The following is a 27,952-nucleotide window of genomic DNA, read 5'->3' as shown; positions in this document are numbered from 1 at the left end:
ATTGTTTTGAGTTTTAATGCAGAGATTTGTTCGATGCAATTTGGAAAATGGGCAGAACCTACTACCCAGTGTGTCCTGCATGTAATAGACAACAGGTGCAGGAGTAGGCCATTCGGCCCTTCGAGCCAGCACCGCCATTCAATGGCTGATCATCCACCATCAGTACCCCGTTCCAGCCTACTCCCCATTTCCCCTGACTCTGCTATTTTTAAAAGCCCCACCTAGCTCTCTCGTGAAAGTATCTAGAGAACCGGCCTCCACCGCCCTCTCAAGCAGAGAATTCCACAGACTCACCACTCTCTGTGTGAAAAAGTGTTTCCTCATCTCCGTTCTAAATGGCTTACCACTTATTCTTAAATTGTGGCCCCTGGTTCTGGACTCCCCCAACACCGGGAACATGTTTCCTGCCTCTCGCGTGTCCAAACCCTTAATAATCTTATATGTTTCAATAAGATTCCCTCTCATCCTTCTAAACTCCAGAGTGTACAACCCCAGCCGCTCCATTCTCTCAGCACATGACAGTCCCGCCATCCTGGGAATTAACCTTGTAAACCTACGCTGCACTCCCTCAATAGCAAGAATATCCTTCCTCAAATTTGGAGACCAAAACTGCACACAATACTCCAGGTGTGGTCTCACTAGGGCCCTGTACAACTGCAGAAGGATCTTTGCTCCTATACTCAGTGCCCTCCATAATGCCCTCCATAATGTTTGGGACAAAGACCTATCATTTATTTATTTGCCTCGGTATTTCACAATTTGAGATTTGTAATAGAAAAAAATTACATGTAGTTAAAGAGCACATTATCAGATTTTATTAAAGGGTGTTTTTATACATTTTGGTTTCACCATGTAGAAATTACAGCTGTGTTTATACATAGTCCTCCCATTTCAGGGCACCATAATGTTTGGGACACATGGCTTCACTGGTGTTTGTAATTGCTCAGGTCTGTTTAATTGCCCCCTTCATGCAGGTATAAGAGAGCTCTCAGCACCTAGTCTTTCCTCCAGTCTTTCCATCACCTTTGGAAACGTTTATTGATGTTTATCAACATGAGGACCAAAGTTGTGCCAATGAAAGTCAAAGAAGTCATTATGAGACTGAGAAACAAGAATAAAACTGTTAGAGACATCAGCCAAACCTTAGGCTTACCAGGCAACTGTTTGGAACATCATTAAGTAGAAAGAGAGCACTGGTGAGCTTACTAATCGCAAAGGGACTGGCAGGCCAAGGAAGATCTCCACAGCTGATGACAGGAGCATTCTCGCTATAATAAAGAAAAATCCCCAAACACCTGTCCGACAGATCAGAAACACTCTTCAGAAGTCGGGTGTGGATTTATCAATGACCACTGTCCGCAGAAGACTTCATGAACAGAAATACAGAGGCTACACTGCAAGATGCAAGCCACTGGTTAGCCACAAAAATAGGATGGCCAGGTTACAGTTTGCCAAGAAGTACTTAAAAGAGCAACCACAGTCTGGAAAACAGTCTTGTGGACAGATGAGACGAAGATTAACTTATATCAGAGTGATGGCAAGAGCAAAGTATGGAGGAGAGAAGGAACTGCCCACTGTCCAAGAAGCATATCACCTCATCTGCGAAACACGGTGGTAGGGGTGTTATAGCCTGGGCATGTATGGCTGCTGAACGTACTGGCTCACTTATCTTCATTGATGATATAACGGCTGATGGTGGTAGCATAATGAATTCTGAAGTGTATAGACACATCCTATCTGCTCAAGTTCAAACAAATGCCTCAAAACTCATTGGCCAGCGGTTCATTCTACAGCAAGACAATGATCCCAAACATACTGCAAAAGTAACAAAGGAGTTTTTCAAAGCTAAAAAATGGTCAATTCTTGAGTGGCCAAGTCAATCACCTGATCTGAACCCAATTGAGCATGTCTTTTATATGCTGAAGAGAAAACTAAAGGGGACTAGCCCCCCAAAACAAGCATAAGCTAAAGATGGCTGCAATACAGGCCTGGCAGAGCATCACCAGAGAAGACACCCAGCAACTGGTGATGTCCATGAATCGCAGACTTCAAGCAGTCACTGCATGCAAAGGATACGCAACAAAATACTAAACATGACTACTTTCATTTACATGACATTGCTGTGTCTCAAACATTATGGTGCCCTGAAATGGGGGGATTATGTATAAACACAGCTGTCATTTCTACATGGTGAAACTAAAATGTATAAAAAATGGTCTTTATTATAATCTGACAAGGTGCACTCTAACCGCATGTGATTTTTTTTCTATTACAAATCTCAAATTGTGGAGTACAGAGGCAAATAAATAAATGATGGGTCTTTGTCCCAAACATTATGGAGGGCACTGTATGTCCTTTATACAGCGGCAGGAAGGATATTGAAAGTGTATTCAAAAGGCAAGGCTTATCTGCGTTTTCCAATTTACTGAAGGATATATTTGGGTTGCTGAGCACAATAAGCGGAATAAAGTCTGTGTCTGTTGGGCTCAAATATTTCTAAATGCCTATTAAAGATAAAAATACTCATTTAAAAACATTTGAAGTTAGGATACATTAGGGTACAACTCACATTATCCATCAAACACAACACAGTCATGTGGACTTTATTTAGCCATTGATGCATATAGCTAGCAGTCATCTCCCCCCCCCACCCCCCCCGTTCCAAAGTCCCCCCCATTCTCCTTTATATCCTCCCTCATTCCCCCCCCCCCCCCCCATTCGCCTTCCGCCCATATCCCTCTCTTCAGCTTTACATTTCGCTCGTTCCCTTCATTCCTTTAAACCCCTGTCCCACGGTGCGAGTTCATTCCAAGTGCTCTCCCGAGTTTGCCCGGATTCGAACTCAGAGATTTACGGTAATGTCCACTCGTTGGTACTCGGGGCTCTCGTGGACATTTTTCATCACGTTGAATAATCTTCACCAGTCTTCCCGCGCTTGCCTGCCGTTAGCGAGTCTTCCCCGAGTACCTGCCGTTAGCGCTAAGGGACGTCCCCGAGCTCCGACGTACCCGCTACGTTCATTCTCCGTGCTTACCACGAGTTTGATTTTTTCTAAACTCGGGAGAGCTCTTGGAATGAACTCGTACCGTGGGACAGGGCTTTTAAAGATACCGCATGGAAACATGTCCTTCAGTTTATCGTGTGTAGGAAGGAACTGCAGATGCTGGTTTAAATCGAAGATAGACACAAAATGCTGGAGTAACTCAGCGGGACAGCCTGAAGAAGGGTCTCAACCCGAAACGTCGCCCGTTCCTTCTCTCCAGAGATGCCGCCTGTCCCGCTGAGTTACTCCAGCATTTTGTGTCCACCTTCCTTCAGTCCATCGATCACCTGTTCACACTGGTTCTATGTTATTCCTGCTTTCTAATCTACTCCCGACACACCAGGGGCAATTTACACAGGCAAGTTAACCTACAAACGCCTCATGTCTTTGGAGTGTGGAGGAAACCGGAGCACCCGGAGGAAGCCCACACGGTCACACGGACAACGTGCAAACTCCACACAGACAGCATCGGAGGTCAGGATCGAACTTGGGCCTCCCTCCTACTCTATCTCGCTGAAGAAGTGTCCCCGACCCAAAATAGGCCCATCAACATTGGCGCAGCGATAGAATGGCTGCCTTACTGGGTTTGATCCTGACTTCCAGGGCTGTGTGTGTGGAGTTTGTACGTTCTCCCCGTGACCTGCGTGGGTAGTCTCCGGGCGCTCCGGGCAGTTTCCTCCCACATCCCAAAGACATGCAGGTTTGTAGGTTAATTGGCCTCTGTATAAAAAGGCCCTTAGTGGTGAGTAAGTGGGATAACAGAACGAGTGTGAATGGGCGATCGATGGTCGGCATGGACTCGGTGGGTGGAAGGGCCTGTTTCCATGCTATACCTCAGTAAAAAAGAAAGGAACACCTGTAATTTATAAGTTTAATTTTGTTTAGAGATACAGCGCGGAAACAGGCCCTTCGGCCCACCGAGTCCACATCAACCAGGGATTGCCGCACAGTAACACTATCCAACACACACACTAGGGACAATTTATATTTATACCATGACAATTAACCTACTAACCACTACATCTTTGGAGTGTGGGAGGAAACTGAAGTTGTCGCAGAAAATCTACGTGGTCACGGGGAGAACGTACAAACTCCGTACAGACAAACACCCGTAGTCAGGATCGAGCCCGGCTCTCTGGTGCTGTAAGCGTTGTAATGCCCCTGTCCCACTTAGGAAACCTGAACGGAAACCTCTGGAGACTTTGCGCCCCACCCAAGGTTTCCGCGCGGTTCCCGGAGGTTGCAGGTGGTTGCCGGAGGTTGCAGGTAGTGGAGGCAGGTAGGGAGACTGACAAAAACCTCCGGGAACCGCACGGAAACCTTGGGTGGGGCACAAAGTCTCCAGAGGTTTCCGTTCAGGTTTCCTAAGTGGGACAGGGGCATAAGGCAGCAACTCTACTGCTGTGCCACAGTGCTACCCATAAATAAACACACAGTTGTATAAATGAATAATCACGCGATTATTGCATAAATGATATGGCTCTCTGGACTGCCTCAACGAGTAGGTGTTTGTCTAGCCCAAGATGGGATGCAGAATGAACACCAATGGACAAAATGGACATTTTGAACCCCTTGACACAAAATGCTGCAATAACTCAGCGGGACCGGTAGCACCTCTGGAGAGAAGGAATGGGTGACGTTTCGGGTCGAGACCCTTCTTCAGACGAGTTAGGGGGAAATGGAAACTAGAGATACAGACAGTAATGTAGACAGATGATTGTAAAATATAGAGAGATGAATGTAAATGAATGAAAGATATGCCAAAAAGTAATGATGATAAGGAAGCTGGCCATTGTTAAGATTGTTTAGACTGGATAGACTTGGTTTATACTCTCTAGAATTTAGGAGATTGAGAGGGGATCTTATAGAAACTTACAAAATTCTTAAGGGGTTGGACAGGCTAGATGCAGGAAGATTGTTCCCGATGTTAGGGAAGTCCAGGACAAGGGGTCACAGCTTAAGGATAAGGGGGAAATCCTTTAAAACCGAGATGAGAAGAAACTTTTTCACACAGAGAGTGGTGAATCTCTGGAACTCTCTGCGACAGACGGTAGTTGAGGCCAGTTCATTGGCTATATTTAAGAGGGAGTTTGATGTGGCCCTTGTGGCTAAGGGGATCAGGGGGTATGGAGAGAAGGCAGGTACAGGATACTGAGTTGGAAGATCAGCCATGATCATATTGAATGGCGGTGCAGGCTCGAAGGGCCGAATGGCCTGCTCCTGCACCTAATTTCTATGTTTCTATGTGACACACGATATAGGTAGGGACTGTGCTGAATGCTTCTGTTATTGATGCAAATTTTTGCTCCCTGTCTCAGAACAATAGGCAATTTCTGCGTGTGTTCTTTGAACCACGGGTGTTGTAATAGCGCGGAGCTAAGTCTTTAGATCGCACAAAATTCTGTAGCCTGAAGCAGGAGGGACATTTTTGATTGATGTTCTTCCCCTGAACTTGGTTACGTGTGGAGACAAACCTGCCTGGAGCACGTATAAGAACTTTTTCCCCGTTTATAGGATCTCCTTTGCACATTTGATATATATATATATATATATATTTAAAACAATAGCCTTCCCAGAATGTGGGTGAAATTGGTGCGATTTTTATCTTTTGTTTTATTGATGCCATGTGTTTTGGATTTGAATTTGAAAAAAAAATTTATTAGGCAAGTATGTTAACATACAAGGAATTTTCCTGGGTGCTTTACTTGCAAGGATATGAACAGTAGACAATTACAGATAAAACATAAAAGCTGGAGAAACTCAGCGGGTGCAGCAGCATCTAAGGAGCGAAGGAAATAGGCAACGTTTCAGGCCGAAACCCTTCTTCAGACTGAAGGAAATAGGTAACGTTTCGGGCCGAAACCCGGAAGGGTTTCGGCCCAAAACGTTGCCTATTTCCTTCGCTCCATAGATGCTGCTGCACCCGCTGAGTTTCTCCAGCTTTTTTGTGTAACCTTCGATTCTCCAGCCTCTGCAGTTCCTTCTTAAACACAGATAAAACATTATAATTTAAACATATGAAAATGAAATACCAGAGCAAAAAGAGGCTACATACATTTGGCTGCTGAGTCGAGATTCGAAAGGTCTGAATGACAAATAAAGGATCTAAGTCTATGTCTAAGCTACTGATCGAGGAGGTGGGGGGGGAAGCAATTTTTATGTCTGGCTGTGGCAGCTTTTCCTTGACTGAATGCAATCTCCGTTGTGCTACAGGAGAGACTTCCAGGATAAAAGGCCCATTTAACTGAAATGTTCCCGTGTTTCCACAGGTCAAATTCATGCTACTTTCCCTCAGTTTCAAATATCCCCAAAATCATCCTTGTTCTATAAAGTGCGATACAGTCGTTGTCAAGTTGCGAATGGTACGGAGAAGATTTACGAGGATGTTGCCAGGATCGGAGGGTCCGAGCTATCGGGAGAGGTTGAGTAGGCTGGGACTCTATTCCTTGTGCGAGTGCAGGAGGATGAAGGGGTGATCTTATAGAGGTGTATAAAATCATGAGAGGACAGATGAATGGGTAAGATGCTTGCCCAGAGTAGGTGAATCAGGGACTAGGGGACATAGGTTTAAGGTGAAGGGGAAAAGATTTAATAGGTAGACAAAAGTGCAGGAGGAATTCAGCGGGTGCGGCAGCATCCATAGACTTTTGTCCACCTTCGATTTTCCAGCATCTGCAGTTCCTTCTTGAACAAAGATTTATTACGAATCTGAGGGGTAACATTTTCACACAGTATGTATGGAACGAGCTGCCAGAGGAGGTAGTTAGAAACATAGAAACATAGAAATTAGGTGCAGGAGTAGGCCATTCGGCCCTTCGAGCCTGCACCGCCATTTAATATGATCATGGTTGATCATCCAACTCAGTATCCCGTACCTGCCTTCTCTCCATACCCCCTGATCCCCTTAGCCACAAGGGCCACATCTAACTCCCTCTTAAATATAGCCAATGAACTGGCCTCAACTACCGTCTGTGGCAGAGAGTTCCAGAGATTCACCACTCTCTGTGTGAAAAAAGTTCTCCTCGTCTCGGTTTTAAAGGATTTCCCCCTTATCCTTAAGCTGTGACCCCTTGTCCTGGACTTCCCCAACATCGGGAACAATCTTCCTGCATCTAGCCTGTCCAACCCCTTAAGAATTTTGTAAGTTTCTATAAGATCCCCTCTCAATCTCCTAAATTCTAGAGAGTATAAACCAAGTCTATCCAGTCTTTCTTCATAAGACTGTCCTGACATCCCAGGAATCAGTCTAGTTGAGGCAGGGACTATCCCAAAGTTTAAGAAACATTTAGACAGGTACATGGATAGGACAGGTTTGGAGGGATACGGACCAAACGCGGGCAGGTGGGATGAGTGTAGCTGGGACATATTGGCTGGCGTGGGCAAGTTGGGCCGAAGGGCCTGTTTCCACGCTGTTTGACTCTATAACAATCTATGGACTTGCAGATTGAAAGAAAATTGAATATTTATGAGCTGAAGGACGGATTTCATTTAAATCCTGATATCTTGCAAAAAGTGCGGTTGCTTAACTTGTCAAAACTTGTTAGTTTTACGGATTTCTCGTCGGTTGCAAGCAGAAGGTGGCAGGTGGCTTGTTTTTTTTTGCTAGCTGGGAAATCCATCTATTTTAATTTTTCTGGAAGATTAGCCAGAGACGTTCGTAACTGGTGCAGCTGTTTGCCTTTCAAAGGTTTCAGCCTATTTGTCCTTGACCCTTGCTGTTCGCTTTGATGAGGTATTTATTAGGAACAAAAGAGCAAATTATCCCCCAAATTGCAACTCCTCCCACCCGAGTCCCCAATCTTTGTATTATCAACCCTCAGCTGCAGTAAATCATCCATGGCTTACTAGTCGGGAAGGCTCCCCAGATTACATTGCATGGAACCAAGGAGAGAGAAATGATGAATATGATAGACACAAAATTACCTCATTGGGGACCCTCGGACCAGCTTTGATCAGACTTTGCTTGTAAGAAAGAACTGCAGATGCTTTAAATCGAGGGTAGACACAAAATGCTGGAGTTAGGGTCTCAACCCGAAACATCGCCCATTCCTTCCCTCCAGAGATGTTGCCTCACCCGCTGCGTTACTCCAGCATTTCGTGTCTCCCTTTGATCGAACTTTGACAATAGACAATAGGTGCAGGAATAGGCCATTCGGCCCTTCGAGCCATTCAATGTGATCGTTGCTGATCATTCCCAATCAGTACCCCATTCCTGCCTTCTCACCATATCCCCTGGCTCCGCTATCTTTAAGAGCTCTATCTAGCTAGTTTTATCTTGCTGGCTTTCTCTTGCACTAAACGTTGTTCCCTTATCATTTATCTATACATTATAAATGGCTCGATTGTAATCATGAGTTGTCTTTCCGCTGACTAGTTAGAACGCAACAAAAGCTTCTCAACCCCCCTCGACACACGTTACAATAAACTAAAACTAAGCTGGACTAAAAGATGCTGCCTGTCCCGCTGAGTTACTCCAGCAATTTGTGCCGACCTGCAGTAAAAAAATTAAAACATTCTTAAAGCTGTGGAACTGATGTGTTGCAATGCCGAGAACTATATTCTGCACTCTGTATCTCTGCTCCATCTGTTGTACTTGAGTTTGAACTGATTGCATCTATGCATTGAAGATACACACAAAATGCTGGAGTATCTCAGCGGGACAGGCAGCATCTCCGGAGAGAAGGAATGGGTGACGTTTCGGGTCGAGACCTTCCTTCGGACCCACTTAACTCCAGTCTATCGGGCCCTGTTCTCCGGGGAGCCATGCAAGCGAAAGTGCAGTCACTTGTGTTTCATTGTCCTCGTTTACCACTCAGCAGGGGGGTGGGGGGGGAGGGGGGGAGGTCAGGGCAAAAGCAAGCTGCACTTGATAGACTGCAGTGACAACAGACAAACCTGGGGACATGATCTGACTGAAGGTGGTACGAAGTTTCACTCGGGGGGGGGTGTTGGGAGGAGGAGGGCTGCCTGTATCGATTACCACAGCCCGCTCGGTAACTGAGAATAATAACTGGTGCATTTCAGATACGATTAGAATTCATCAGCTCTTGTCATAAAATTTTGCTCACGTGTGTTACACGAGCCTTGTTCAATCTGACGTCCATGTCAGTGTGTGTGTGCACTGATTAGCATTAATCTGTTCTGGAGGTGAATTAACAGGCCCTGCCATGATTAAAAGGAAAAATCCCCTGGAGTCAACTGTTAATTTATAACAATTATGTGAAGTGTAGATTAGGTGTAAAGCTGATCCCGGGAACAGGCGCAATCTCATCTCCTTCACTGTTTCCATTTCAGTGTCACTCTACACGCATGCACACACAGGCACACCGACACACATACACACACACACACACACTGATTCACACACACTCACACATACACACGCAAGCACACACACACCCATACATGCACGCACACTGACGCACACACATGCACCGACGCACACACACTCACACACTCACACACACACACAGGCACACCGACACACATACACACACACACACGCACTGACACACATACACACACACACATGCACACACAATCACACATACACACGCAAGCACACACACACACACACACACACACACACCGACGCACACACACTCACACACGCACGCACACACACACACACACACACACAAGCACGTACACACACACGTACACGCACACACACACATGCACACACACCCATACACGCACACCGACGCACACACACTCACACATGCACGCACACAGGCACACACACAAGCACATACATGCACACACAAACACGCATGCACGCGCACGCACATATATTTGTTTTTTTAATTGTTTATTTTTTAGTTGCTTTTGGTTGAACGGAATGGAAATTATATTTACCCCTTTAAAATCAGTTTGATTGAACGTACAGCATTTATGTCAAATATTATATATACACACACGCACGCATACAGGCACACACAAGCACACAGACATGCACGCGTATACATGCACACACATACAAGCACACAGAGAGAAATATACAGACACGCACACACAGGCACACACACACAGGCCCACAGAAACACCCACATGCACATACACACATGCACACACACACAAACATACACACAAAGACGCACACAAGCGCACACGCACACACACAAATGCACATACGAACACACACGCACACAAACACTGGCACACACACATACACATATACACACGCACGCACACACACACACACAGACACATACATACATCTCTGAGATCTCCGGTTTTCCTCCCACACTCCAAAGACGTACAGGGTTGTAGGTTAATTGGCTTGGTGAATGAAACAAATGTCCCTAGTGGGTGTAGGATAGTGTTAATGTGCGGGGATCGTTGGTCGGCGTGGGCCGAAGGGCCTGTTTCCGCGTTGAATCTCGAATCTAAACTAAACTAAACTAAATCTATGACATCTAAGGCACAAGGGGCTGCAGGTGCTGGAGTCTTGAATGGAAAAATCAAAGTGCTAGAGGAATAAAATACATTAATGGAAGGTAAATAGTAGCTGATGGGACTGTGAGGAGTCTATATCAATCTCCGCCTTCAAAACATCCGCTGTATTGGGCGCGATCCCAAAGGTCAGTTTTCTTTCCCCTTGTTTAATATATTGTTTACAGTGTACGATGATCACATATTGTGTTCTGCTGCTGCAAGTAAGAATGTCATTGTTCTATCTGGGACACATGACAATAAAACGCTCTTGACCCTTGACTAATATTAGAATCATTGCAGCAAAATGTGATCACGTTTTGCGGTGGGAGATGTATCTCAATGGGGTAGGTAGGTGTTGGCTTGGACACAGCGGGTGGTTTGGATGGCCGGCGAGGAGGTCGGGTCGGGTCGGGTCGACGGTCAATGAGGATCGCGGACAGGGCCGGCGGTCGAGGGCCGGACTATGTGGGAGCCGGGGGTCGGACGCACTGCGGAGAACAATGGGGTTCCCAGCAGTGGGCGGATCACCGAGAACTAAGTGAGACCACAAATGAACATATTTCCTGCCTTTAGCGTGTCTAAACTCCAGAGTGTACAAGCCCAGCCGCTCCATTCTCTCAGCATATGACAGTCCCACCATCCCGGGAATTAACCTTGTAAACCTACGCTGCACTCCCTCAATAGCAAGAATGTCCGTCCTCAAATTAAGGGACCTAAACTGCACACAATACCATTGAACTGCAGATGCTGGTTTATACCAAAGATGACTCAAAGTACTGGAGTAATTTGTGCGGCACAGTTGAGCAGCTGTAGAGTTGCAGCTTCACAGCGCCAGAGACTCAGCATCGATCATGACCAAGCGTGCTGTCTGTACGGAGTTTGTGCGTTCTCCCCATGACCTGCGTGGGTTGCGTCCAGGTGCTCCGGTTACCTCCACAACTCCAAAGACATATATTTAAGAGGGAGTTAGATGTGGTCCATGTGGCTAAGGGAATCAGGGGGTATGGAGAGAAGGCAGGTACAGGATACTGAGTTGGATGATCAGCCATGATCATATTGAATGGCGGTGCAGGCTCGAAGGGCCGAATGGCCTACTCCTGCACCTATTGTCTATGTTTCTAAGACATGTTTTATGGTCCTTTAAGACAGGTTTATTGTCTTCTGTAAATTATTCCTTGTGTGTAGGATTGAATTAGTTTCCGGGTGATCGCTGGTCGGCGTGGACGCATTGGGCCGAAGGTCCTGTTGCCACGCTGTATCTCCAAATAAAATCAAACTCATCGGGACTGTGGAAGCTGCCATTTAAATGTCGGTGGTTTTGTGGTCTGAAGAAGGTTTTCGACCCAAAGCGTCACCTATTTCTTTTCTCCAGAGATGCTGCCTGACCAGCCGAGTTACTCCAGGTTATTCCGTTCTAGGACCAGAATTAGGCCATTCGGCCCATCAAGTCGACTCCGCCATTCAATGTTGGCTGATCTATCTTTTCCTCCCAACCCCATTATGCTGCCTTCTCCCCATAACCCCTGTACTAATCAAGAATCTATCAAGCTCTGCCGAAAAATATCCATTGACTTGGCCTCCACAGCCTTCTTTGGCGATGAATTCCACAGATTCACCACATTCTGGCTAAATAAATTCCTCCTCATCTCCTTTCTAAAGTTAAGGGCCTGTCCCACTTGGGCGACATTTGCGCGTAATTTTCGCGACATCACTTACGCGTCACGACGCACGACGCGCGCATGGTGCGTGGTGACGTAGGCAGTGTCGCGCGCGGCGCCCCAGAATTTTGCGATGTACAAAATCTCCGCACGCCATCTGCGTGAAGCGCAAATGACGCCCAAGTGGGTCGGGCCCTTAACATCCTTTAATTCTGAGGCTATGTTCTCTGGTCCTAGACTCTCCCGCCCGTGGAAACATTCCCCCCCCACATCTACTACCGGCATTGTGTGTCCATCTTCAGTGGTCGCGGTTATTCGTGGACCTGCAGTTTTTCCCTACGAAGATGTTATCTTTGTCGAGTTATAGACTTACTTCTTTTTATTGCCCTATTGATAAAACTGTCATACAAATGATACAAGATGCCGCTGTACAACATTTGTCACAAGTGTGGGATTTTTCTCCGCAGTTATGGCAACAAACCACAAATGTCTCGCGTGCTTGATGTCACATTAGTCTGTGAATCGTAACACATTTACGTTTAACAAAAAAAAAAATGATGTTGTGCTTTTATTTCAGGCAATTTCCGGGTACTTTGACGTTTCATTCGAGAGGAATTGCAACAGGAAGGTAGGGACTGGGAACAGCGGGAATCCGAGCACAGCACATACAATTATCTGGGAGTAGGATGCTTGCTAACTTAATTGCAAAGCGATTTTGCCAAAAAGCACATAGCATACACAGAAGGGAGCCATTCACATACATTTCCTGTGCCAGCGTTTTGAATCAGCCCCACATATCCACCCTTTCCCTACAGCCTTGCACATGTTCGCTTTCCAGGTAGATGGCACGGTGGCGCAGCGGGTAGAGTTGCTGCCTCGCAGCGCCAGAGACCCGGGTTCGATCCTGACTACGGGTGCTGTCTGTACGGAGTTTGCACGTTCTTCCCCCTGACCCACCTGGGTTCCTCCCACACTCCAAAGACGTTCAGGTTTGTAAGGTGATTGGCTTCGATAAAATTGTAAGTTGTCCCTGGTGTGTGTGGGATAGTGTTAATGTGTGGGGTTTTGCTGGCCGCCACAGACTGGGTGGGCCGAAGGGCCTGTTTCTCGGCTGTATCACTAAACTAAACTGAGCTAAACTGCATACGTCCAAATCTCCACTGAAAGTCACTATCCAATTGGGTGTTGTTCCCAAGCAAGAGTGAGTATGCCACAGATGGACACAAAATGCTGGAGCAACTCAGCGGGACAGGCAGCATCTCTGGAGAGAAGGAATGGGTGACGTTTCAGGTCGAGACCCTTCTTCAGAGTATGCCATGTTTCGTTTAGTTTACTTCAGAGATACAGCACGGGAAAAAGGCCCTTCGGCCCACCGAGTCCGTGCCGACCAGCGATCCCCGCACATTAAAGGGCCTGTCCCACTTTCACGACCTAATTCGCGACTTTTTATTGCTCGTGGACATTTTTCATCAGGCTAGAAAAACGCCCCGACCTACTTGATGCCACGAGTACCTATGACTAGCATCACGACCTGCTACGACCTACCTACGACTTCCTACGACCTCGTGACGACCATGCTGCGAGTCTGAGTCAAGGGCAAACTTGGAGGTCGTGAATTAGGTCGTTAAAATGTGACAGGCCCTTAACACAACCCTCCACACACTAGGGACCATTTACAGTTTTACTGAAGCCAATTAACCTACAAACTTGCACGGCTGGAATGTGGGAGGGAACTGGAGCATCCGGAGGAAACCCACGCCGTCACTGGGAGAACGTACAAACTCCGTACAGACCGTTGTCAGGATCGAACCCGGGTCTCTGATGCTGTGAGGCAGCAACTCTACCGCTGTGCCACCATGTCACCCCCTCTCAGCTAAAAGATTTAAACCAAAGATAGAAACAAAAAACTCAGCGGGTCTTGTGGAAAGATTGTCTTTAATCAGATGCCTCTGTATATTCGGTTTCCAGGTCACGTTCTCCTCGAGCCCGTTGAGCACCACAACTCACTGGAAACAAACCGTGTTCATTCTGGAGCATCCTATCTCAGTAAAGAAAGGTAACTGATTTGTCCAACATGCAACCCTTTAAGTCTGAAGAAGTGTCTCGACCCGAAACGTCACCCATTCCTTCTCTCCAGAGGTGCTGCCTGCCCCGTTGAGTTACAAACTCAAGTACAACAGATGTAGCAGAGATACGGAGTGCAGAATATAGTTCTCAGCATTGCAACACATCAGTTCCACAGCTGTAAGAAAGAACTGCTGATGCTGGAAAAATCGAAGGTAGACAAAAGTGCTGGAGAAACTCAGCGGGTGAGGCAGCATCTATGGAGAGAAGGAATAGGTGATGTTTCGGGTCGGGACCCTTCTTCAGACTGATGTGGGGGTGGGGGGGAAGAAGAAAGGAAGAGACGGAGTCAGTGGGCTGTGGGAGAGTTGGGAAGGGGAGGAGAAAGAGGGAGAAGTCCAGAACAAGGGGTCACAGTTTAAGGATAAGGGGGAAATCTTTTAGGACCGAGATGAGGAAAACATTTTTCACACATCTCTGGAATTCTCTGCCACAGAATGTAGTTGGGCTATATTTAAGAGGGAGTTAGATGTGGCCCTTGTGGCTAAAGGGATCAGGGGGTATGGAGAGAAGGCAGGTACTGGATACTGAGTTGGATGATCAGCCATGATTATATTGAATGGGCTCAAAGGGCCGAATGGCCTACTGCTGCACCTAATTTCTATGTTTCTAAAGCAAGGACTACCTGAAATTGGAGAAGTCAATGTTCATACCACTGGGTTGATACCATAGCTGTGGATGGCTGATTGTAGCTGCTGCAATGAAACAACTTCAAATGTAATATTCATATTTAATATTCATTTTTCCCAGTGCTTTTAATTATAGTGGGTTCATTTTAAGCCACGCTGTTACATGAAATTAATGGTTGGCTTGTCTCCAGGATTTGATGGCTTTTACAAATGACAAGAACAAGACAAATGGCAAGAGGGCACACAAAACGATTAGCTGTGAACATCCAGGCTGTGTTCATGGGTTAAGCTGGGTATTTGCCAGAGGAAGTCTGCAGCCAGCCAGCTGCCCCATACTGGCTTTTACTGTAAAGAAATCTCTGCATCAAATGAATTAAATCTGCAAGTGTTTAGTTTAGAGATACCGTGTGGAAACAGGCCCTTCGGCCCACCGAGTCCGCGCCGACCAGCGATGCCCGCACACTAACGCTATCCTGCACACACTAGGGACAGTATATATTTCTACCAAGCCAATTGGCCGACAAACCTGCAACATAGACGCAAAATGCTGGGGTCACTCAGTGGGACAGGCAGCATTTCCCGAGAGAAGGAATGGGTGACGTTTCTGGTCGAGACCCTTCCGTCTGAAGAAGGCCCGACCCGAAACGTCACCCATTCCTTCTCTCCAGAGATGCTGTCCGTCCCGCTGAGCGACTCCAGCATTTTGTGTCTATCTTTGGTTTAAACTCAGCATCTGCAGTTCCTTCCTACACAAGCTACATACCTGTACATCTTTATAGTGTGGGGGGACATCGAAGATCTCGGAGAAAACCCACGTCGGTCACTGGGTGAGAGTTCAAACTCCGTACAGACAGCACCTGTAGTCGGGATCGAACCTGGGTCTCCGGCACTGTGATGCAGCAACTCTACCGCTGCGCCACTGTGCTGTCCAAGTGTGAAAGTGTCATGTCCCCCCCCCCCCCCCCCCCCGGTTGCCACGGTAACCCAAAGGGAAAGTGTCGTTATCCTTTTTTTTCTCACCAGGAGCGGCCAGGCTTGTACACTGTGGAGTAGAAGGATAAGGGGATCTCATTGAAACATATAAGATTGTTAAGGGCTTGGACACACTAGAGGCAGGAAACATGTTCCCAATGTTGGGGGAGTCCAGAACCAGGGGCCACAGTTTAAGAATAAGGGGTAAGCCATTTAGAAAGGTGACAAGGAAACACTTTTTCTCACAGGGAGTGGTGAGTCTGTGGAATTCCCTGCCTCAGAGGGCGGTGGAGGCCGGTTCTCTGGATGCTTTTAAGAGATAGATAGGGCTCTTAAAGATAGCGGAGTCAGGGGATATGGGGAGAAGGCAGGAACGGGGTTACTGATTGGGGATGATCAGCCATGATGTCATTGAATGGCGGTGCTGGCTCGAAGGGCCGAATGGCCTTCTCCTGCACCTTGTGTCTATTGTCTATTGTCAAATGGAAGCATCAGAATAAAACATGTCTGAAGATAGACACAAAGTGCTGTGGAGTAAGTCAGCGGGTCAGGCAACATCTCGGGAGACAAGGATGGGTGACGTTTTGTGTCTAGACTGGAAGCCATCTTCGGACTGAAAGTATAGGGTGGGTAAGAGGTGGGGTGGGGGAGGGGTGGGTTGGGGGAGGGGGTGGAAGAAACAGAGGCACGAGAAGACCAGGACAAATCTGTAAAAACATATTTGATATTCGCCAGGTACCATACTTTAAATAAAGGTCGAAGACTGACAAAACAACAATGATTGGGGTGTAGGAACTGTAGGAACTGTGGGTGCTGGTTTACACCGAAGATAGGCACAAAATGCTGGAGTAACTCAGCGGGACAGGCAGCATCTCTGGAGAGAAGGAATAGGTGAGGTTTCCCTTGATCAGACTCAGCAATAGTTAAAAATGGTTACAGCCCACTATCTTTGTTTAACCAGCAGTCCTCGTGTTTGCATGCATGCTTTGTGCTTTGATTAAAAAGTGTTTTGGTCTCTCTACAGCGGCCTTTTAGCCGTGGCAGCGTAAATATGTAAGAGCACTAAAATTAAACCTTCATTTACTTTGAGTTATCGGGTGGAGTTTACCTTCTAATGGGCAGAGGGGGCAGGCCAGACGCTTTCCTTTCAAGAACCTTGAGCGTTGAATTCTCCCAATTTTGTTGGTCCTTGCTGTCTCCTCCCCTTCCTCAGCCCTCCTGCTGTCTCCTCCCATCCCCCAGCCTTTGGGCTCCTCCTCCTTTTTCCTTTCTCTCCCCGCCCCCCCCAGCAGTCATAGCATAGAAATTAGGTGCAGGAGTAGGCCATTCGGCCCTTCGAGCCTGCCCACCATTCAATATGATTGGCTGATCATCCAACTCAGTATCCCGTACCTGCCTTCTCTCCATACCCCCTGATCCCCTTAGCCACAAGGGCCACATCTAACTCCCTCTTAAATATAGCCAATGAACTGGCCTCAACTACCCTCTGTGGCAGAGAGTTCCAGAGATTCACCACTCTCTGCGTGAAAAAAGTTCTTCTCATCTCGGTTTTAAAGGATTTCCCCTTTATCCTTAAGCTGTGACCCCTTGTCCTGGAGTCTGAAGAAGGGTTTCTGAAGAAGCAGCTACTGAAGAAGCAGCATCTATGGAGCGAAGGAAATAGGCAACGTTTCGGCCCGAAACCCTTCCGGGTTTCGGCCCGAAACGTTGCCTATTTCCTTCCGGGTTTCGGCCCGAAACGTTGCCTATTTCCTTCGCTCCATAGATGCTGCTGCACCCGCTGAGTTTCTCCAGCTTTTTTGTGTACCTTCGATTTTCCAGCATCTGCAGTTCCTTCCTAAACAAATTCCTTTCACGAACCGTTCAGCTGCAACTCTATCGCCTTCGAGAAATTACTTACTTCGATATGTCAATCCCCCCCCCCCCCCCCCCCCCCCCCCCCCCTCCCACTTGTTTCTTTCTGTCATCAGTTTTCTTTCTCCCGCTGAGAAGTAATCTTTCACTTGGACTGTCGTTCATCCATTTTGGCGATTCGGGCTCAGAAATCCTTTAAAATTGAGAGAATTGCAAAGCTCGATTTCTTAAGGGTCTCGACCCGAAACGTCACCCATTCCTTCACTCCAGAGATGCTGCCTGCCCCGCTGAGTTACTCCAGCTTTTTTGTGTCCATCTTCGATTTGGGCTCAGAAATCATTTGAAATTGACCGAATTTAAGAGAGAGATTGAGGGGGAATCTTATAGAAACTTACAAAATTCCTAAGGGGTTGCACAGGCTAGATGCGGGAAGATTGTTCCCGATGTTGGGGAAGTCCAGGGCAAGGGGTCACAGCTTGGATAAGGGGGAAATCCTTTAAGACCGAGATGAGAAAAACATTTTTCACACAGAGAGTGGTGAATCTCTGGAACTTTCTGCCACAGAGGGTAGTTGAGGCCGGTTCATTGGCTATATTTAAGAGGGTGTTAGATGTGGCCCTTGTGGCTAAAGGGATCAGGGGGTATGGAGAGAAGGCAGGTACGGGATACTGAGTTGGATGATCAGCCATGATCATATTGAATGGCGGTGCAGGCTCGAAGGGCCGAATGGCCTCCTCCTGCACCTATTTTCTATGTATTTATGAGAGAATTGTCTAGCTGGATATTGAGGCAACATTTGATTTATGCCAGGATGTGTCTTCAACGTATATCAAATACGAGGAGGCTGTAGTCTGATGGAACCCTGTTATGCCCTGTAATAAATAGGTAGCAATCAGAAATTCAACACAGTGTTGAAAGATTTGTTTGAAATTTTGTCTTGAGATGTTTGGAGGAAAAAAAATCACAATAATGTCTCTAATATTTTGCCCGTATTAATGCATAAATTGCACTCCTGAATTTATTGATAATTATTAAGATTTGTTTAGTAGTTAAAAAAAATAAAGGAGGGTGCAAAATGTGTTTCATCATTTGCATGGAAAATCTTTCGGTGATACCATAACTTATCCTGACAGATGTAAGTTAATGTTTAGTTTAGTGTAGAGATACAGCGTGGAAACGGGCCCTTCAGCCCACTGGGTCCATGCTGACCAGCGATCCCCGCACATTAACATTATCCCGCATCCACGAGGGACAATTTTATTAAAAACATTTACCAAGCCAAATAACCTGCAAACCTGTGCGTCTTTGGAGCGTGGGAAGAAACCGAAGATCTCGTAGAAAATCCACGCAGGTCACGGGGAGAACGTGCAAACTCTGTACAGGCAGCACCCGTAGGATCCGGGTCTCCGGCGCTGCATTTGCTGTGAGGCAACAACTCTACCGCTGCACCACCGTGCCTGCCCCAATATTTAACGCTTTGTTAATGCTTACTAATAATGCTTCCCATGTTAGTGGTGACACAGGTTTAAAATCAAATGTTCCACGTGAACTGAAGCATGCTGTTGCAGGCTGGAAATATGAAATTAGTATGAGTTGACAATGCTGGACATAAAATGATGCCGATATTGATGGTGAACTGAAGTTAGAATAAACTCATTTCTTATTATTGGTAGAGTTGCTGCCTTACAGCGTCAGAGACCTGGGTTCGATCCTGACTACGGGTGCTGTATGTACGGAGTTTGTACGTTCTTCCCCTTACCTGCGTGGATTTTCTCCGACATCTTCGGCTTCCTCCCACACTCCAATGTACAATTGTCCCTAGTGTGTGTAGGATAGTGTTAAAGCCCCGTCCCACTTAGGAGACCTAAACAGCAAACTCCGGTGATCTTGCCCGCCACCCAAAAATAAATTAAGGTCGAGGTGACCTGCACCCTCCTACCACCTCCCACGCATATGTTGAAAACCTTCCTCGACTATGAAGAAAACCGGCTTCGACTAGACCTGCGACTAAAAAATGATCGATTTTTAAAACGGCAACCTATTTTTAGTCGAGGCCGGTTTTAATCATGATGAAAAAATAGCAGCAACCGAGATGAAGCCTCAACCACGTGGAAACCACTTTCCACCATTAGGGAGAGTGACCAAAACCTCCAGAGACCTCATGGAAATCTTGGGTGGTGGGCAAGGTCGCCAGAGGTTGCTGTTTAGGTCTCCGAAGTGGGACAGGGGCTTTAGTGTGCGGGGATCACTGGTCGGTGTCGACCCGGAGGGCCGAAGGGCTTGTTTCCACACTGTATCTCAAAACTAAATTTAACTAAACATGATATGAAAATGACTTCCCCATTATTGTTCTTTGTTGATCGAATTTTTAATTCCCCTGGATTATCATAAGTGTAGAATTGTTCATTTGGTTTTGACGGAAGGGGTAGTTTCAATAGAATAATTACTTTAATGTATTGTCACGTGTACCAAGGCACATTGGAAAGCATTTGTTAAACAAAAAATGTGTTAATACAAAATTGTAAATGCAACATATTTAACAAAACTAAAACATACATAATAAATAAAATCAGCCCCACAATTATAAACTCATAGTCATAGACTCATACAGTGTGGAAACAGGCCCTTTGGCCCAACTTGCCCACACCGGCCAACATGTCCCAGCTACACTAGTCCCACCTGCCTGCGCTTGGTCCATATCCCTCCAAACCTGTCCTATCCATGTACCTGTCCTACTGTTTCCTAAACGTTGGGATAATCCCAGCCTCAACGACCTCCTCTGGCAGCTTGTTCCATACACCCACCACCCTATATGTGAAAGATTTACCCCTCAGATTCCTATTAAATATTTTTCCCTTCACCATGAACCTATGTCCTCTGGTCCTAGATTCTCTGTGCAAGAGACTCTGTGCATATTTCAGATCTATTCCTCTCATGATTTTGTACAACTCTATACGATCACCCCTCATCCTCCTGCACTCCAAGGAATAGAGACCCAGCCTATCCAACCTGTCCCTATAGCTCACACCCTCTAGGCCTGGCAACATCCTTGTAAATCTTCTCTGAACCCTTTCAAGCTTGACAACATCTTCCATATAACATGGTGCCCAGAACTGAACACAATATTCTGAATGTCTTATACAACTGCAACATGACCTCCCACATTCTATACTCAATACTCTGTCTGATGAAGGCCAAAGTGCCAAAAGCCTTTTTGACCATCTTATCTACCCGCGACCCGTTCTTCAAGGAACCATGCACCTGTACTCCTAGATCTCTCTGCTCTACAACACTACCCAGAGGCCTACCATTCACTGTGTAGGTCCTGCCCTTGTTCGATGTCCCAAAATGTACCACCTCACACTTCTCTGTATTAAATTCCATCAACCATTCCTCAGCCCAAATGGCCAACCGATCAAGATCCTGCTGCAATCGTTCACAACCATCTTCACTATCTGCAAAACCACTAACTTTTGTTTCATCAACAAACTCGCTAATCTTGCCGTGTATGTTCTCATCCAAATGATTGATGTAGATGACAAACAGTAATGGGCCCAGCAATGAACCTCGAGGCAGACCAGTCCATGAAGCAACCTTCTATCATCACCTTCTGCTTCCTTCCGTGGAGCCAATTTGCTATCCATTCAGCTACCTCTCCTTGGATCCTTGGGAAGAACTTTAATATTACCACATGATTACTCTAAAGAGTTTGCTTCATTGGAAATAAATAACCATATAACAATTACAGCATGGAAAACAGGCCATCTCGGCCTTTCAAGTCCGTGCCAAACACTTATTTTCCCCTAGCCCCATCTACCTGCACTCGGACAATAACCCTCCATTCCTTTCCCGTCCATATACCTATCCAATTTATTTTTAAATGATAAAATCGAACCTGCCTCTACACCTTCCACTGGAAGCTCATTCCACACCGCTACCACTATCTGAGTGAAGAAGTTTCCCCTCATATTACCCTAAACTTCTGACCCTTAATTCTCAAGTCATGTCCTCTTGTTTGAATGTTCCCTGCTCTCAATGGAAAACGCTTATCCACGTCAACTCTGTCTATCCCTCTCATCATTTTAAAGACCTCTATCAAATCCCCCTTAACCTTCTGCGCTCCAAAGAATAAAGACCTAACTTGTTCAACCTTTCTCTGTAACTTAGTTGCTGAAACCCAGGCAACATTCTAGTAAATCTCCTCTGTACTCCTCTCTATTTTGTTGACATCCTTCCTATAATTAGGCAACCAAAATTGTACACCATACTCCAGAATTGGCCTCACCAATGCCTTGTACAATTTTAACATTACATCCCAACTTCTATGCTCAATGCTCTGATTTATAAAGGCCAGCACACCAAAAGCTTTCTTTACCACCCTATCTACATGAGATTCCACCTTCAGGGAACTATGCACAGTTATTCCTAGATCCCTCTGTTCAACTGCATTCCTCAATTCGCTACCATTTACCATATACGTCCTATTTTGATTTGTCCTGCCAAGGTGTAGCACCTCACACTTATCAGCATTAAACACCATCTGCCATCTTTCAGCCCATTCTTCCAAATGGCCTAAATCTCTCTGTGGACTTTGGAAATCTACTTCATTATCCACAACACCACCTATCTTAGTATCATCTGCATACTTCCTAATCCAATTTATCACACCATCATCCAGATCATTGATGTACATGACAAACAACAGTGGACCCAACACAGATCCCTGAGGCACCCCACTAGTCACCGGCCTCCAACCTGACAAACAGCCATCCACCATTACTCTCTGGCATCTCCCATTCAGCCACAATAAGGTCTTTCCTTTGCCCAAATTCTTTGGCTACTTTCATTAGACACTGAGAGTTTTGTTCAACGCCTTTTTAAACCATTATTTGGCATTCTCATCTTTGAAAGTGGCCTGCATAGTGTGCAGGAAAGAACTGCAGATGCTGGTTTCAATCGAAGGTCGACACAAAATGTTGGAGTGACTCAGCGGGATAGGCAGTATCTCAGGAGAGAAGGAATGGGTGACGTTTCGGGTCGAGTCCCTTCCTCAGACTTGGTCCGAAACTTGGTCACCCATTCCTTCTCTCCAGAGATGTTGCCTGTCCTGCTGAGACTCTTCTGATGATCTGATCTGCATTGAAATATAACAGGATGCTTCAATGTGAATTCTTTCTCCTTATCTGTATTGTAGCATAAACAAAGATGTTCACAAAAAAAACGCTTTCTTCTCTCTGATCATTTTATGTAATTTATATTAATTCATATTTGTCATGGAGGGAGTCTAGGAGCATAAGCCATCAAATGCAGAAAATCAACAGAGCGCTCTATTCCTCCCCTCTCTCATCTTCCGCACCCCTTTTTGGCCTTACATGCTACAGCTCATGGCATCAAACCCTAGTGGATAACAACAGGATGACTAACGGAGAAGGGAAGGGGTGCCCGAAAAAAACTTAGTACCCACTGATAAAATCCCTCTCAGAGGCCCTGTGCGTTGAGATACTCCAATATTTTGTGTCTAAGGTATTGTTACTGCTCGTGGCTTTAAAATTGTCGCTGGGCCCTGGAGGTATTTTATTCATAGAAACATAGAAACATAGAAATTAGGTGCAGGAGTAGGCCATTCGGCCCTTCGAGCCTGCACCGCCATTCAATATGATCATGGCTGATCATCCAACTCAGTATCCCGTACCTGCCTTCTCTCCATACCCCCTGATCCCCTTAGCCACAAGGGCCACATCTAACGCCCTCTTAAATATAGCCAATGAACTGGCCTCAACTACCCTCTGTGGCAGAGAGTTCCAGAGATTCACCACTCTCTGTGTGAAAAAAGTTCTTCTCATCTCGGTTTTAAAGGATTTCCCCCTTATCCTTAAGCTGTGACCCCTTGTCCTGGACTTCCCCAACATCGGGAACAATCTTCCTGCATCTAGCCTGTCCAACCCCTTAAGAATTTTGTAAGTTTCTATAAGATCCCCTCTCAATCTTCTAAATTCTAGCGAGTATAAACCAAGTCTATCCAGTCTTTCTTCATAAGACATAATTCCCCCTCCAATGCACCGCATCTTTGATCTGAAATCGTCCCCAGGAGACATCGGGCATTAAATTGTGATTTTACATACTGTGTTGCCTTTCTGCCTGTTCAGTGTGTCTGTCAAGCCAGCCATTGTCAAGTGATGCGTATGCATATTGCCTTCACTTTAATATAATTGTTCATCCATTGATGCTTTTGCGCTGTGCTTTCAGCCAAACTCTTTGTCATAGCGGGGGAAGAACGAGAGAAGCTGTTTGCTGCCCACCCACCCACCCATCGGTACATGAATTCACCACGCCATTGTTGTGCCTCTAACAAATTCCAATTCCCTATTATTCTACATGCGGCAATCGAGTGCAACGCACTCACCGCTGATGGCTCATGATAAGACTGGGTGATGTAACCGAACCTCCGCACGACTCTCTCTCTGCGCTCGTGCATTCAGCAGCGCCAGGCGCTGCAGGAAGCAAAGCATCAGTCATGTTAGATCAAAATGACATTGACAAATTGCTCTTCTCACCTCCTGTATTATGCGGTTCCTCTTAAACCCAACTCGGAGATTCCCTCCTGGAAATGTACAAGGCAGCTCCATCCACCACGCTGCTTTGCTGCCCAGAGAGCTACCCATGATTATTTTTTCACTTTTGCTCAACCCAGTATTTTCCCCATTCATGCAAAGTCATGGTCTGAGTGCAGGTAGATGGGACTAGGGGAAAAGAAGTGTTCGGCACGGACTTGAAGGGCCGAGATGGCCCGTTTTCCGTGCTGTAATTGTTATATGGTTATAAAGTGAAGGCTGAACTTCCGCAGAAGATAGACAATAGACAATAGCTGCAGGAGTAGGCCATTCGGCCCTTCGAGCCAGCACCGCCATTCAATGTGATCATGGCTGATCATCCCCAATCAGTACCCCGTTCCTGCCTTCTCCCCATATTCCCTGACTCCGCTATTTTTAAGAGCCCTATCTAGCTCTCTCTTGAAGGCACCCAGAGAACTGGCCTCCACCGCCCTCTGAGGCAGAGAATTCCACAGACTCACAACTCTGTGTGAAAAAGTGTTTCCTCGTCTCCGTTTTAAATTGCTTACCCCTTATTCTTAAACTGTGGCCCCTGGTTCTGGACTCCCCCAACATCGGGAACATGTTTCCTGCCTCTAGCGTGTCCGAACCCTTATTGGGGTACCAGATGAGAAGTGCATCCATTTTAGGAATAAGGATAAGGATAGGAATAGGATTTCAGAATAAGGAGACGAGGAAACACTTTTTCTCACAGAGAGTTGTGAGTCTGTGGAATTCTCTGCCTCAGAGGGCGGTGGAGGCCGGTTCTCTGGATACTTTCAAGAGAGAGCTAGATAGGTCTCTTATGGGGATATGGGGAGAAGGCAGGAACGGGGTACTGATTGTGGATGATCAGCCATGATCACATTGAATGGCGGTGTTGGCTCGAAGGGCCGAATGGCCTACTCCTGCACGTATTGTCTATTGTCTAATACGTAACCTGATTTTCAATTGGAACGCGCTGCCAGGGTTGGTGGTGGTGGAGGCAGATACGATTGTGGCATTTTAGAGGCGTTCCGATGGGCGCATGGAAGGGCAGGGAATGGAGGGATATGTCACGGGCAGATGAGATCAGTTTAACAAAGCATCATATTCAGCACAAACATTGCGAGCTGAAGAGTTAGATCCTTCAATGTTTGTGCATACACATGTTTATATAAATGTGGGTAGACACAAAATACTGGAGTAACTCAGTGGCATCTCTGGAGAGACGGAATGGGTGACTTTTCGGGTCTCGACCCTTCTTCCATCTGAAGAATGTAAATTTCAACTTGGATTATGCGTGTACATATGTGTATGTGTGTGTATATATATGTATATGCGTGCATATATTTATACACACACACACGCACAGACACACACACACACACATATATATATATATATATATATATATATAAAGTGTTATTAAACCATTTATATATATACACTCACTCACACTAACACACTGCAGTGTCCCTCTCTGCTCCTCTCTCTCTTTCTCTGTCTCTCTCTGCCCCTCTCTCTCTCTGCCCCTCTCTTTCTCTGCCCCTCTCTCTCTCTCTCTCTCTCTCTGCCCCTCTCCCTCTCTCTCCCTGCCCTCTCTCTCTCTCTGCCCTCTCTCTATCTGCCTTCTCTCTCTGCTCCCCTCCCTCTGCCTCTCTCTAGCCCCGCCTGCATGTGGGGGGCTATGCGTGAGTGGATATGGCGGGGGATGGGGTAAAAGGAGCAAATTAATAATATTAATATAATATCAAGGGGGGGTGGTTGGTGTGTGTGTGTGTGTGTGTGTGGTGGGGGGGGGTTGGTTAGTGTGTGTGGGGGGGGGGGCCTGCGGTGTCCCCCCCCACACACACACACACACACACACACACACACACACACCAACCAACGGGTCCCACTTGGTCTAGTATATACTGAACTTTTGTTGTTGTTTATTAAGGGGTCCGCAGTTTACTATGTTTACATATCTGCTGTACTGCTGAAAGTAAGTTTCACTCGATATCTCCTCCTCCCTCCAATAGGTGTATTTATCACTCCACATTGCTCCCTCTGTACAACCCCGTGCAAGTTACCCTTGCCTGCCCTTCACTTGCCAGCCACTGCCAACCAACCCTCAACTATTCTCATCTCTCATCTTGTCGGGGGTAGTAGCAGGGGGGTGGGGGGGCTTTGATTTCTTTCCGTTTTAGAAAGATTTCCATAATTGCTGACTCGTGATAAATCATTGCCTTTGGCATTGAGCATCAGTCCGGTGCGGATGCACAGATTCAGCTGTGTGGTTGTGAAGCATAACCCACAGCCTGTTTTCACTGCAGTAAACTTGATGCGGCAAAAGCCTTTCAGCTCAGGATTATTCCCAGAGCAACCTGCACCAACACGGAGTCCTGATTACATGTGGTCCTCCGTGCCTGGGCTGCTAAGGATTTTGTTCACTTCAAAGGGCAGTCTAACGCTTCTTTGATTCTGTGTCAGTGGCAGAAACCTTTACTTTTTTAGTTCTTTAGAGATACAGCGTGGAAACAGGCCCTTCGGCCCATCGAGCCCGCGCCGCCCGGCGATCACCCCGCACACTAGCACTATCCTACGCACACTGAGGGACGATTTGCAATTTGCAGAACGTGCAAACTCCATGCAGGCAGCACCCGTAGTTGGGATCGAACCCGGGTCTCTGGCGCTGTAAGGCAGCAACTCTACCGCTGTGCCACTGTGAAGGCTTACTGGGGCATTGTATCAGACACATTCACGCTCATCACAAGATTGTAATCTATTGTAACACATCATGGCCGGCACAGTGGCGCAGCTGATAGAGATGTTGTCTGGCGCCAGAGTCCCGGGTTCGATCCTGACCTCGGTTGCTGTCTGTACGGAGTTTGCACGTTCTCCCTGTGACCGCGTGGCGAGCACAATTCGAGAAAAAGGATGGGTGACGTTTCGGGGTCAGAACCGGTTTGGCCAAAAGATTATTCAGTCGGAAGAAGGGTCCGGGGCTGAAACATCACCCATCCTTGTTCTCCAGAGATGCTGCCCGACCCTCCGAGTTACTCCAGCACTCTGAGTCTGGATCTTAAACACTGATGTCTGTTGAGCTGCTGCTCGTTGGAATATAATTTTCTGTTTCGGGGCTGATGGCAAGAAAACACTGTTGACTCTTTGGCATAGATTAATGATAAATATACCAATAATTACGTTGACAAGTGCAGAACAGCGGAATGGTGCAAGCTGTCAAGTGGATGAGTCTGATTTTTCCAGGTAACATTCATTTGTTCCGACCTGAATTGGATACGAGAGCAGCCAACATTAATAATTGTGTTTAATGTAGCGAAATGATGTGTGGTCTACTTTGTCATGTTGGCACTGGCCCAGTGTTGGAAGCCAAGCTGCCTGACTATTTTCAAACGCCACCTCCAGGTTTATTGAATGTGGCCAAAGTAAACATCTGATCAGAGACCATCGACCCTGTTAACTGAAGAAGGGTTTCGGCCCGAAACGTTGCCTATTTCCTTCGCTCCATAGATGCTGCTGCACCTGCTGAGTTTCTCCAGCATTTTTGTGTCTACCTTCGATTTTCCAGCATCTGCAGTTCCTTCTTAAAGACCCTGTTAACTGATCTATTACAGAAATGGAAATTGAAGTTGGGAAACTTTTTTTTAGAACAGAGACGAG

At 46.4% G+C, this 27,952-nt stretch overlaps 1 protein-coding gene across 1 annotated transcript in view; it reads left to right on the top strand.

The window, feature by feature from the left end:
* prmt3 (protein arginine methyltransferase 3) overlaps window positions 1-27,952 on the top strand; it is a 140,881-nt gene that overhangs the window by 102,341 nt on the left and 10,588 nt on the right. Inside the window, exons 14-15 of the mRNA XM_055649177.1 lie at window positions 12,716-12,766; window positions 14,107-14,194. Of these exons, the coding sequence (XP_055505152.1) occupies window positions 12,716-12,766; window positions 14,107-14,194 (139 nt within the window). The remainder of the gene's footprint in view (window positions 1-12,715; window positions 12,767-14,106; window positions 14,195-27,952) is intronic.

The sequence above is a fragment of the Leucoraja erinacea genome, chromosome 18 (assembly GCF_028641065.1).
Source record: "Leucoraja erinacea ecotype New England chromosome 18, Leri_hhj_1, whole genome shotgun sequence".
In the NCBI taxonomy this organism is placed as follows: Eukaryota; Metazoa; Chordata; class Chondrichthyes; order Rajiformes; family Rajidae; genus Leucoraja; species Leucoraja erinaceus.
The sequence above is the reverse complement of the archived record's forward strand: the minus strand, read 5'-3'. Positions and strand labels throughout refer to the sequence as shown.